Source organism: Drosophila melanogaster, chromosome 3R (genome assembly GCF_000001215.4).
Source record: "Drosophila melanogaster chromosome 3R".
NCBI classification, from domain to species: domain Eukaryota; kingdom Metazoa; phylum Arthropoda; class Insecta; order Diptera; family Drosophilidae; genus Drosophila; species Drosophila melanogaster.
The window spans coordinates 4,429,343-4,441,378 of NT_033777.3; the positions used below are offsets into that span (position 1 = coordinate 4,429,343).

General features: G+C 49.3%; 4 protein-coding genes and 2 non-coding genes across 8 annotated transcripts, besides 1 other annotated feature; 3 read left to right on the forward strand and 3 right to left on the reverse strand.

The window, feature by feature from the left end:
- Nucleotides 1-455: 455 nt before the first annotated feature.
- On the reverse strand, nt 456-4,553 carry eIF3a (eukaryotic translation initiation factor 3 subunit a). Of its 2 annotated transcripts, none has more exons than NM_168999.3 (4): nt 4,357-4,553; nt 3,175-4,259; nt 886-3,124; nt 456-826 (listed from the first exon to the last, which is right to left on the reverse strand). In NM_168999.3, the coding sequence occupies exons 1-4, from the start codon at nt 4,403-4,405 to the stop codon at nt 777-779; spliced, it is 3,423 nt and encodes a 1,140-aa protein (NP_730838.3). In that variant the 5' UTR covers nt 4,406-4,553; the 3' UTR covers nt 456-776. The 2 variants fall into 2 exon arrangements, with proteins under 2 accessions (NP_730838.3, NP_649470.2); NM_141213.4 differs by having other exon boundaries at nt 575-826.
- Nucleotides 4,554-4,622: 69 nt separating this feature from the next.
- On the forward strand, nt 4,623-6,833 carry CG1074 (uncharacterized protein). The gene is made up of 3 exons (NM_141214.5): nt 4,623-4,844; nt 5,313-6,108; nt 6,165-6,833. Exons 1-3 carry the CDS (start codon nt 4,719-4,721, stop codon nt 6,707-6,709), a joined length of 1,467 nt encoding a protein of 488 aa, NP_649471.3. The 5' UTR covers nt 4,623-4,718; the 3' UTR covers nt 6,710-6,833.
- Nucleotides 5,082-5,127: a mobile genetic element.
- On the reverse strand, nt 5,282-6,759 carry asRNA:CR46138 (antisense RNA:CR46138). The gene has a single exon (NR_133325.1).
- A 46-nt stretch (nt 6,834-6,879) lies between the features above and the next one.
- Nucleotides 6,880-7,987, reverse strand: Lipt2 (Lipoyl(octanoyl) transferase 2). 2 transcript variants are annotated; one of them, NM_141215.2, is made up of 1 exon: nt 6,880-7,987. In NM_141215.2, exon 1 carries the CDS (start codon nt 7,763-7,765, stop codon nt 7,061-7,063), a length of 705 nt encoding a protein of 234 aa, NP_649472.1. In that variant the 5' UTR covers nt 7,766-7,987; the 3' UTR covers nt 6,880-7,060. The 2 variants fall into 2 exon arrangements, with proteins under 2 accessions (NP_649472.1, NP_001303459.1); NM_001316530.1 differs by having other exon boundaries at nt 6,880-7,822.
- Nucleotides 7,014-7,888, forward strand: asRNA:CR44134 (antisense RNA:CR44134). Its single transcript, NR_073978.2, has one exon.
- Nucleotides 7,988-8,044: 57 nt separating the features above from the next.
- On the forward strand, nt 8,045-11,986 carry CG14650 (uncharacterized protein). The gene is made up of 6 exons (NM_141216.4): nt 8,045-10,417; nt 10,475-10,628; nt 10,685-10,809; nt 10,879-10,981; nt 11,051-11,343; nt 11,405-11,986. Exons 1-6 carry the CDS (start codon nt 8,286-8,288, stop codon nt 11,508-11,510), a joined length of 2,913 nt encoding a protein of 970 aa, NP_649473.1. The 5' UTR covers nt 8,045-8,285; the 3' UTR covers nt 11,511-11,986.
- The last annotated feature ends 50 nt before the right edge of the window (nt 11,987-12,036 follow it).

Here is a 12,036-nt window from a genome sequence, read left to right on the forward strand (position 1 = left end):
GCGCGCACCGCGGAGGATCCGCGAGGCCATGGCATTAGTGCCAAGTTCGCAAGAAAATACTAGTTGAGTGTGCGAAGAAGGCGCGGGCTCATATTATCGAGGCAAATTTTCAGAGGCAGAATATTTTTGTTTTGCTTGCTATAAAAGCTTTTCTAAATTTACTCGAATTTATTCCCAACGAATATGGTTTTACCTAAGAAAGATGTCACTTTTTTAAAATAAGTCAAGCGTATGTGATAATACAATTTACAATACTTTTGAATGCATTTTTTATTTATGGGCAATTAAAAAACCTAATGTTAAAAAGCCACGCTTCCAAGAACGAACTTTGTAAAACTATAGAAGAACCCGCATTTGTTTAGTTTGCAAACTACATTTTAATGTAGTTTTAGCTCTGTCGAAATATAAATTTAAAGGGACTGGTTTATAAATCACTGTACGTATAAGGGAAGCTTGGTTCATCCTGAAATCTGATAAATAAGAATTAGAATTTTTGAATTAAACCAATAATAACCACTTTTCATTTCTTTGATTCCCAAGGTTCTCATTCGACAATTTCACTTTTCAATTTTTTAGAACATAGTTATTTTATTCGAAAGTACTTTAATTAGTATCGGTCCTACAACCATCTCAATTTTAACTATCTGGCACAAGCTTTGGATAGATAGATATAATATACCGGCCGACTGAGCTCTACACCAATAAAGTACAAGTCGGATGAAATAAAAACTTATTAAGAATATTATGCTGGGTATATACGATGATGAAAATAAAAATTAACGACGCTTAACGCTGGTCCACTCGCCATCATCGCCAGCTTTGTTCTCTGAAAGATGTAACGCATTGATAAGAATGGAAATTAGGTTTGCTGCTGAGATTACTTACCCTTTTCCTGGGCTTGATCGCGCTTAGCTGCTGGTTTTTCCTCACGGGTCGCAGGAGCAGTACGCCAGTTTCCGCCTACTCCGCCACTGGCTGCCTCCTTAGGAGCAGAGCCGCGTTGATCGCCACGAGTCTCGCGCACATCTCGGTCGCGCCTCTCAGCTGGGCGACGGGTTTCCCGATCAGCGTGGCGTGGAGCGTCGCGCCAGTTCCCTCCAGTTTCCCGCTGAGGCTCGTCGGTACGACGCGCCCCGTCGGCGCGGCGGAATCCACCGCGCTCATCGTCACGATCCCGGCGAGGACCATCGTCACGGTCACGCCGAGGCCCATCATCCCTGTCGCGACGAGCCCCATCAATGCGGAAATCGCGGTCACGTTCTCCGCCACGCCGCCACTTGTCATCGCGCGATTGCGGAGCGCCACTGTCTTTGGGAGCAGCTGCACGCTGTGAATCTGGCTCTCGTCGCACACGCCAAGAGGAGTCCGCTCCCTCGTTGTCCTTGCGGTCACGGTCACCGCCTCGTTCAATGCGCTCTCCACCACGCTCGAGGCGTTCTCCACCGCGCTCGATCCGTTCTCCTCCGCGCTCGATACGCTCGCCACCACGGTCGTTGCGTTCACTGGCCGCAGGTGCAGCACGACGCCACTCGCTGGATCCGCCGTTAGATGCGCTTGGACGGTCACCGCCTCGAGGACGCCATGTGTCACGGTCCTTTTCAGTGCGTTCGCGCTCCGAGGCCAACTCCCTGGACAGGCGGTCTCGATCTTCCTTGATTTTACGCTCAGCTTCCTCCTCCTTGGCACGCTGCTTTTCGTATTGGGCACGACGCTTTTCGTCCTCAGCCTCACGCTCCAAACGGCGGGCTTCTGCTGCGGCGCGCTCTTCGGCAGCCTGTGCCAAGCGAATCTCTTCCTCCTTGCGAAGACGCTCCTCCTCTTTCTCGCGAAGGAAGGCCTGTCGGCGCTCCTCGCGGCGTCGAATAATGCGGTCGGCTAAGCGCTTTTTGCGCTCTGCCTCCAGAGCAGCCTCAAACTTTTTGAGCTTTTCGACGTAGAGGGAGGCACGTTCTTTTTTAAGGGCCTCAAGGAATTCATCCCGGTCCGGATACATGCGCTTGAGACGCTCCTGCTGGGCGACGGCATCCTTCCGTTCGGCAATGGCATTCTCGATGCGTGTCTTCTCGGTTGCTTCCCAGAACTCCTTGTCCTTAACCTGCTTTTCGGCCAAGTATTTTTCGAAAAGCGGTATCTCCTCCAGGCGCTTGGCGCGTTCGAAGTAGTCGATTTTCTTCTCTTGCGATTTGAGTTTCGACTGCAGTTCCTTGGCCTCGCGCTGAAGTTCCTCGCTTTCCCGCTTGGCGATCTGCTCGGCGTCCAACTTCTTAATGCCTTCCTCATCCAGCTTGGAAAGCATCTTCTTACCATGAGCCGTCTGCGAGATTTGCTGAACCTTCTCCTTGAGACTCTTCTCCCGGATGGCTTGGATTTCGTTCTGATGGCGCTTGCGCTCTCTTTCTTCTTGCTCCTGCTCGAGGCGCTTCTGTTCGGCCAGTTTGGCCTTCCGCGATTCCTCCTCCTGACGCCGCGCCTCTTCCTCTTCACGAGCATTATTCTGCTTCTCGATGTACTCCTTTCTGTCCTCGATGATCTTCTGTCGCTGAAGAATACGCTGGTGCTCGCGATCCTTGATCTCATGGTAATGGTTTACCATCTGGTTGCGGAGCTTGGCCCGCTGGTCACGTTCACGGTTCGGGTAGACGATTGAAACTGCCCGTGTCAGAACAGTAGACATATTAACCAACTGAGAGCGGATCTGTTCCGAGGGCATCGATTGCAAAGCGGGTCCGTCGGGGCGGTACTCGCGTTGACTCTCGGTCAGATCAGTGCCGAAATAGATACTGTTCTTCTGGTGGTCAATACGAATCTGCATGTCATTGTGACGCACGGACTCGACCAGCAGTTTTTCCAATTCAAAAATGTTGCAAAAACTGGCCAGCTGCAAGAGACGCTGGAACTTAATACTCTCATAAACCTGAGAGATCTGACGAATCAGACGCATTATAGTCACGTCCTTCAGCGATTGAATGTAAGGAGTGAGCAGAGCGTTTTCGGGCCCGTTCTCAATGAAGTCCACGATAGACTGAATGCGCTTGCACAGATTCAGTGGGTTGAAATCCACCTCCAACCAGTTGTATAGATTGCGAAAGTCCTCAGATACGAGTTGAGGAACATTCAAGCGCACCTGTGTTTATGAATTAGTCATAAGTCATTACTATATTGCGTGATACTTACCACTTCACGAATAAGGGAGACGCGAGTAGGTGGCTGGGGCAGGCCCAAAAGCACGGCCAACTTCTGCGCCTTCTCCAGGGGGCTCTTGTCCGCCTCAATAAACCTGTCGAACTCTGGATGGGCCGAAGGCAACGGAATAGAAAGAGTGGCCAGGAGAACGTGGGCAGCCATACGCTGCAAGTCGTCCTTCGTCAGGTTCTTCTTCAGCTCGCGCGTCAGCTGGAAGAGCTTCAGCAGCGCTGCAGCGTGGAACAACTGGTTGCCGGCCTTGCTAAAGACCATGGCTAATTTTTGGTAGTAGTTGGCCATGGTTTTGGGCACGGGTGTCTTCTTGGACAGAGCCATCAGGCCATGGATATCCTCGATTGCCTTGTAGGCCTCTTGCCACAGCTCCATCTGGATGGCCGAGTCAAGAAGGTACAACCTGGTGTCCAAGCAGAGCTGCTGCGTTTCCACCTTGTTGATCGAGACACCGGTGGTCTGGTTGCTGCTCTTGCAAATGTCCTCCAAGTGTTTGCGCAGCTTGTCGCACAAGCGGCGAAACTCGCTCTTGCGGTTGTACTTAAGGCAGAACTGGAAGGCCATGCGAGCGATATCGTGGTACAGCGCCTCGCAATGCGTGTTTACGCGCAGCAGCTCTAGACACTGGCAGTAGGACTCCCACAGGAACTTGACCCACGGGAGCAGAATAGTGCGGTCGGAGCGGTCCTGTGCGTCCTCGCCACACACTGCGCTCATTAGGATGCTCTCTGGCGTGGCAATGTTGTCCAGGTCATCCAGCTCCAGAACAGCAACGGCCGCCGAGGACTGGGCTTGGGCAGCCTCTGTGTGCTCTTCGGCCATTTTCAGGTAGCCGCGGATTACATTTTCCAGAGAGTTCACGTTCACCAGCTGGAACATGTTCCGGTACTGGAATAGTCCCTCCTTGGCGATGTGCGACTTCTTGAGTTCCACGCAGAGGTACAGGTACTTGAACATGAGCGGTTCGATGACCGTCTCCGAGTAGGCATAGTTCCATCGCTTGTTCCGGAAAACTTCCTGCAGCGTGTCCAGCGCCCTAAGCGGCTTTCCCACTTCAATGAACTCTGTGACGAAGAGAGCGGCGTCGAGTTAAGAGAGCACACGATTCGCGAAGACGAAAGTTTCTCTTCAGACACCGCATGGAAAATTTTCAGCACTCACCATTAGCCCTTTTTAGGGCGTTTTCCGGACGTTGCGTATAGCGGGCCATTTCCGATCGCTTTACTTACTTGCGGCGGCACTTCAAGTTGATTTTGATAGCAGGTCTGGAGCGTTTTGAGACCTGGGGCTGCTGAAAATTGTATAAATCTTCGGCTCGCCTACGTGTGGCTGCAATATTAATGCAAAATGGCCGAGTCGACGGCACGCAGGGCTACACCTGGCTGCGTTATCGATAGTTCAGGCCGATAGTTGCCGATGGTCAGCTAATCGCAGTGCAACTCCGCTAGCTCACAGCAATAACACGAGGAGTAATGAAGTCGCTCTAGAATATAAATAAACAATTCATTAATTAAAATAGCGACATGGTCAACTGGAGGAAGTTTATCTTGTGGTTCGCCCAGGAGCATGTCGACTTTCGCGTGCAGGAGTTTGATTCGCTGGTCAAAATGTTTGGACTTCAGGTCCGGCGGCTTACAGAACACACCAGGGTAAAGTGTTTTAGTACCAGAATTTTGAAAACGCAAGATTAACAAATTCCACCTCCCCTATAACTTTTAAAACCTGTGGTTTAATGTTATATCCAAACTTGGAATTTTATTAATATGTTTAATATTTTTAACGTAAAAAAATTTTATATGTATTTGTAAGAGGAAGAAAATAGTAAACTATATTTTCAAAAGTGTTTTCAACAGGTAGAAATTTAGCATTACTAGCTATAAATTATATACGATCGTTGAGATCTCAGGAACTACAAAACCTAAAAGGTTTCGAAAGGATACCTGATACCTGGTATACATACATTACGAATACGATCCGCGTACCTGTTAGATGTTTTTAGTGTAGGATACTTTGATTACATTATTTTTAGAGCTTGCGACACATATATAAATACTTCTGTAGTATAGAAGCATCAGCATATATAGTTATATTTATATTTTTTAATTTCGGTATTACAGAAACCATTTTGGTTGGTCGAATTTCGGGACACGGATACTGCGTTGCTATATGCATCCAGGTCCGTTTCGTTGCGCGCCATGTTCGAGCTCTACGCCCACTCCAACAAATTACCCGAGTTTCACCAGAGGCTACGGAATCATGTTACCGCGAACTGGCATTCGCTTGCGGAATACTTTCGGGTGGATGCCAGTTTTAAGATCGTTGTGGAGACCTACAACAAGCACTTCAGCCAGAGGGAAAAGGTTGAGAAAATCGAGTCCATGGATTACCTGCCAATAGAGGGAACGGTCAATCTGGAGAAACCCGTGGTGGAGTGGTGGTACATCGAGTTTTGGGGCTTGGATCCAACGGCTGTGCCACCTGAGCCGGAGGACATTCTGTTTGGTCGGCTGATGGCCCATGGTCAGCGGCATTTGATCAAGGAGCTTTCGCTGAAGCATCGTAAGTTTATCGGTAACACCAGCATGGACGCCCAGCTGAGCCTGCTAATGGCCAACCAAGCGATGGTACGCAATGGGGATCTGGTATTTGATCCGTTTGTGGGAACGGGCTCGCTTTTGGTAAGCGCCGCCAAGTGGGGCGGGTATGTCCTGGGAGCGGACATAGACTACATGATGGTGCACGCCCGCTGCCGGCCGAGCCGGATAACCCAAAAAGTGCGGGAGAAGGACGAGAGCATTCGGGCCAACTTGAAGCAGTACGGCTGCGCTGATCGCTACATGGATGTGGTGGTGGCCGATTTCTCCAACCCGGTGTGGCATTCCCGCATCTCGTTCGACTGCATAATAACAGATCGTAGGTTTATTCTTTTTTATACCAAACTTAAAATGTTCATTCTTTGGTAATTTAAGCTCCCTATGGAATAAGAGAGGCCACGGAAAAGGTGGAGAAAAAGGCTAGCGTAAAGGCCAACACTAGAAGTGACAGCATGGTGCATTACCCATCAACGTCGCACTATTCCTTGCAGAGTCTCTATGGGGATCTTCTCGAGTTCTCTGCGAGGCACCTAAAACTGGGAGGACGTCTTGTCTGCTGGATACCCTTTCACAGCGAGGACTACGACCCGAAGATGCTGCCACAGCATCAGCATCTGAGCCTGATAGCTAACTCTGAGCAGCAATTGACTGGGAATACAGCTAGGCGGCTACTCACCTATGAAAAGTGTTTCGAGTATAGTCCAACAGAACCCTTATTGTGCAGCATAAAACAGGTGCCAACGCCCTCGCAGGACTTCAGGGATCGGTACTTTAATAATGCTCTGGAGTCACGCAAAGAGCGTCGAATGCGGAAGGCAGAGCTGCGGGAACAGGCTCGTGTGGAGATGAATGCACGGGGAAAGATTCCTACGGATGGGCGCTCCAAAAAGTGTGACCTGAATAAAGCTCGATTTATGTGATCTCCATTGAAGTGTAATTTATAGTAAGATATAACTTCGATTCGGGCCAAATTTTTTGTTGGCTGTGTGTCGCTGAGTTTTCTTGTATGGCATACATTTCGAAGATTTTGATTCAGATTTGGACAAAAAAAAAAATAGATAAATACGATTGACAATGAGTCTATATATGTATATAGTTATAATGTTATTTTAATATTTTATGAAATACATAAATCTAGTTTACAAATTTCCATTTCGTAAAAGTTGAGATAACAGAAGGCCAGGAAATATGTATTGATGCATAATTTAAATTATAAATGTTGAAATAAACTTGGCGGTCCTTTATACATCATATGTATCCAAATAACCATATTATCCGATTTCAGCAGAACTTGCTGGTTTTTTGGCGTGTTCCTGAAGGCGGCATTCGAAAACTTTAGCGAAACTATTGAGGAGTGCGCCACTGGCCTCCTCGACAGGAAAATGTCTGTCCAGCTCTTTGCTGAGCGAGGTGACCCCCTTGCCTTCGATTCCGCAGGGCACAATGTGCTCAAACCACTGCAGATCCGTGCAGCAATTGAGGCCGATTCCATGCGTGGTGACGTAACGCGAGCCGTGGATACCGATGGCACAGATCTTGTTGTCACCCACCCAGATACCGGTGTCCTTGGTCGCCTTGGCACTGGAAATGCCCATCTGGTGGCAGGCCTCGACAACCATCCGCTCCAACGTCGCCACGTACCAGCGGATGCTCGGCACGAACTGACCCAGGTGCAGAATGGGATAGGCCACCAACTGGCCGGGGCCGTGAAATGTGATCAAGCCACCGCGATCTGTGCGATGGAAGTCTGCTCCTAGCCGGCGGAGTCGGTCTTCATCCTGCGCCGTATAGTCCTTTGTCCTTAGTCCGACTGTGTAGACCGGGTCGTGCTCCTGAAGCACCAGGTAGTTTCGGAACTCCGCTGGCGGATTCAGGATCTGGTTGGACCTTGCAAGACGTTGCTGTAGCTGTAATCCTGCTGAATAGCTATGCCGCCCGGCCCGCACCACGGTCACCAGCGGTCGGACAAAAGGCATTTTTTTAATTGTTTAAAAATCATTTGACTGCAACGTTTAAAACAACAAATATTAACCAGGGCTGCACGATCAGCGGGTTCATCAATATATGTATCTTCAAAAACGGCTGATTGGTGGCAATGGAAAAGTTGGCGAAATTTGTTTTTTTATTTGAGGAAACTTCGATTAATAATCCAACAGTTTAACAACAATTCGGAAAATACGTTGGAGGGAAATCTTTCGATAGGTTACTACCAGGGTTGGTCGAGGGCAGTTAGGAAAATGGAATTCCACCCATCTGGCAACACTACATTTGACGTTTGCAATAAAAAGATATAAAACTCTTACACACGGACGCTCTGCGAATTATTTAGAGTTTGGAGTGAAAAAGTGGGCTAGGGCCACAGAAAACCAACTACCTGTCACCTGCGATTGCAGCACATCCGTGACAGACTCGCTGCGGTGAATACATGGAGCACGCTTGAAATTCCAATAGGCGAGCGGAGCTGGTGCGCAAAAAGCATAGGCCCCATCGCAGGACATGGCGACTCGTCAGGACGACGAGATTGGAGGGGGCAGCACTGAGTCTGCACCCTTTCGCGTCCTGCCCCACACTGACGAAGTGGGCAACTACCTGGCCCACCAACAGCAGCAACAGCAACAGCAGCAGCATCAACATCAAACCCAAAACTATCTGATCCACCAGCAGCAGCATGGACAAGCACCTGTCCCGCTGATGTGGCCACCTCCACCACCGCACCTAGCCGGCCCCCCATTTGCGCCCCATCTTCAGCAGCAGCAGCCCCACATGTACAATGAGTATCTCTTCAATCTGTCCTACTCCGGTCAGCCAGGCCAGCCAGAGACCTACTCCGTGCTGCCTGTGGGACCCGGCAACTTTCTCAAAGTGTACCACTGCCCGGACAACCAGGTCAGCGAAGCCGGCACCCCACTCTTCACGCATATCAACATGGCCTCGATTAATCACCATCAGCTGCAGCACCAACACCAGGCCGCTCCGCCGACACCTTCGCAGCCGACTCCACTGTATGAACTGTTTGCCACAAATCCTTTGACTTTACCACATGCACAGCAGCAAGACGCCCAGCATCGACAGCCCCAACAGACGCAGACTCAGGCCCCAACAGTGTCCCAAGTCAATCACTCGTCGAGCAGTGCTAACCTTCTCATTAACAACCTTGTAAACAACTGGTCGCCCAATTTGACTGGTGGAAGCTACATTCAATTTGATGGCGAGGCCAACGAGATGGACGTCGTTCTCGAGACTTCGATAGCCCAACAGCCACAGGTTCCTAATCAGAACCTGCAGCAGCCTGAGCCACTGTCGCAATCCGTCAATACACTGCCAGCGGCTTCCAAGCCAGCCAAGTCTCTGAAAATGCCTTTGGCCACTGCCACCGTTTCACCAACTGCCATCAACAAGTCGAGCGTCGCCGTGCCTGGCCAACCCGAAGGCAAAAAGCGAATCGTGGCCGAGGTGAAGCCCATGCCCATGTCGTACTCCGATGTGCTCAGCAAAGGCACAAAACCGAGTGCTGCAGGGCGAGATATGCGCGCAGACAACGGTGGGGACTACAGTGTACAATCGCAGAGGCGTCCGGAAAAGGAGGATGCATATGGAAATCGCGAGATGCGGACGTCAAAACGTTCACCGCTGCACGATGCCAAGGAGACGGGTTCGTTTGTGCCCGGTGTTGGTCATGCGCATGCCAGCCGAGGCAAGAAGCGAAGTAAAGTCAGCCAGACCGCGCCGCTCAAGGTTCAACAGTCTCAGTCTCTAGCACAGCCAAATCTACAGCCGCAGATTAAATCAAACAAACTAAATAATCCGGAAAAGAAGCGGCCACTGCAACCGAAGAACGTAAATAGCAACGCCCCTAAGTTTTCGGAGCATAAGACCACTCCGGTGTCCGCCAACAGCAGCTTGCAGAACCACAGCAATGTTCTCAATTTTACTCCGGCAACGAATTCTAGCACTTCATCACGTAAATCAGGCAGTAACAAAATCAACTCCAACGCGAGTCACTCGAATCACACTGGCGCAAACACACATGCGGGAAGCAGCAGTAGCAGTAGCAGCGTAAATTACTCCAGCAATAACAATGTTAGTTCCTCTTCGGCCAAACGGTATTCCTCCTCGAATCTTAACCCGAACAACAGTTCTGGCTACTCCTACTCATCGAAGCGCAATCGAAGCAATGCCTATTCGTCGACAAACTCGCCCACCCATGCCAACAGCTTTTCCAGTAACCGCAACTACGAGTTGGCCAAACGTATTATCCACACCTGGTGGATTTACACCCTGAAACTTTTAACGTGGCTGTTTTATTTGGTGTACGATATCGTGGTTCTGGGCTTTAGCATGGGATACGAGCGGATAACGTTGGCCTATGTGGCTGCATTGGCTTATGCGCGGCAGCTGCAAAAGGAACTGAAGCAGAACTCTGGCAAGCCAAGCATATGGTGGCGAAGTTATTGGCGGCGATTCGACGCTCGCTTTGCTAAGAACTCGCGCCTGGCCGTATGGCGACTTTTCTACAAACGCAAACCGCCAGAAACCACTTCCGAGCAATTCAAAACTGGTCGTCTGCCACAAACGGGTGAAGAAGCAATGTACTCTCTGCTTAATTGCAAGGGAAAGGATGCATACAGGTGAGCTCTGCTCAACTATTAATGAACGTGTGCAACAGTTCTTACTTCTTGTTCTAGCATACTTGGTGTTCCCCCAGACAGCTCCCAGGAGCAGATCCGCAAGCACTACAAAAAGATTGCCGTGCTTGTACATCCCGACAAAAACAAACAAGCCGGTGCTGAGGAGGCTTTTAAGGTGCTGCAGCGCGCCTTTGAGTTAATCGGAGAACCGGTAATGCATTGTCACTTTAAATGATCGATGGCTATCTTAAAAGTTTCCTTTTGCAGGAGAATCGACTAATTTACGACCAAAGCATTGCCGAAACTCTGCACACCGAGAAGGCGTGGACGGAGTTGCACGACCTGCTTTCCCAACTTCAAACCAAAATGGCTGAGGCGGCCAATACCATAAGGTGCGTATGTACCAAACGCGTCTCTATAGATAGCAAATTACTAATCGTTCTGGTTACCGCTTAATACAGGTGCAGCACTTGTGCCCAGCGTCATCCTCGCAAGCTAACCGAACGCCCTCACTATGCGGCGCGTGAGTGTGCTTCCTGCAAAATACGGCACTCCGCCAAAGATGTAAGGGTGCAGAAATCCACAGTTGGATATACTCATACTTTGAAAAATGTGTTTTTGTTTTCGCAATAGGGTGACATTTGGGCCGAGACAAGCATGATGGGCTTGCGGTGGAAATACTTGGCGCTAATGGACGGCAAGGTCTATGACATAACCGAGTGGGCTAACTGCCAAAAAGGAGCTCTGTCACATTTGGAACCAAACTCGCACATGGTGCAGTACCGCATCGTGCGCGGTGCTCAGCAGCAGCAGCAACAACAACAGCAGCAGCAGCAGCAGCAACAACAACAACACCACCAGCACCCGCAGCAGCCACATCACGATCGGGGTGTACATCATCCTGGTGGGGGAGTGAGCGGCGTTAGGTAAGGGCGAACTTCTTCGAGCAATCTGCAAAACATAAAATAAAACAATCTCACTTTGCAGCGAGGCTACATTGCATGAGTTCTTGGACAACTTGTACAGCGGACAGCATCCGGGGGCGCACAACGCCTTTGCAGGAAATGCTCGTCGTCGAACGCGACGTAACTAAGCCTCACGGTCATAGTCTTAAGTGTTTTAAAATCTCTAACATACACTTATAATCTACCCAATGTGTCGCCGTCGGCTGATTGGCCTTAACTCACTTCCAAGCAAACCGCGACTGCAGCACCTGTCCATCCACATTTCCTACTCTAACCGTAAGGACCTACAGCGCCCGAAGTTGTATGTTTTTTAGTTCAAAGGCCATATCAACTCTTGGAGCTGGTTTGATTTCATTACGTGACGTTTTTTGACACATTGAATTGTAAAATTGCCTTCCACTACATCTATGTTTTAATATTTTGTTTTTGCTCCCTCTTCGACGGCCAGCTTGTCACACGTAGTTCTTAGCATAAGCTTTAGTTCTAAGTTCTAACTTTACTATTTTCATAAATTTTTAAGCAAATGCGACGGCACACGTTTATAATTTAACACATTCAAATTAAACCAACAATAATGTTAATAAAATTATAATTAACGCAACATATGACCCTTAATCTTGTGAATGGAAAATGCGATTTCTCCGAAATTGAAAT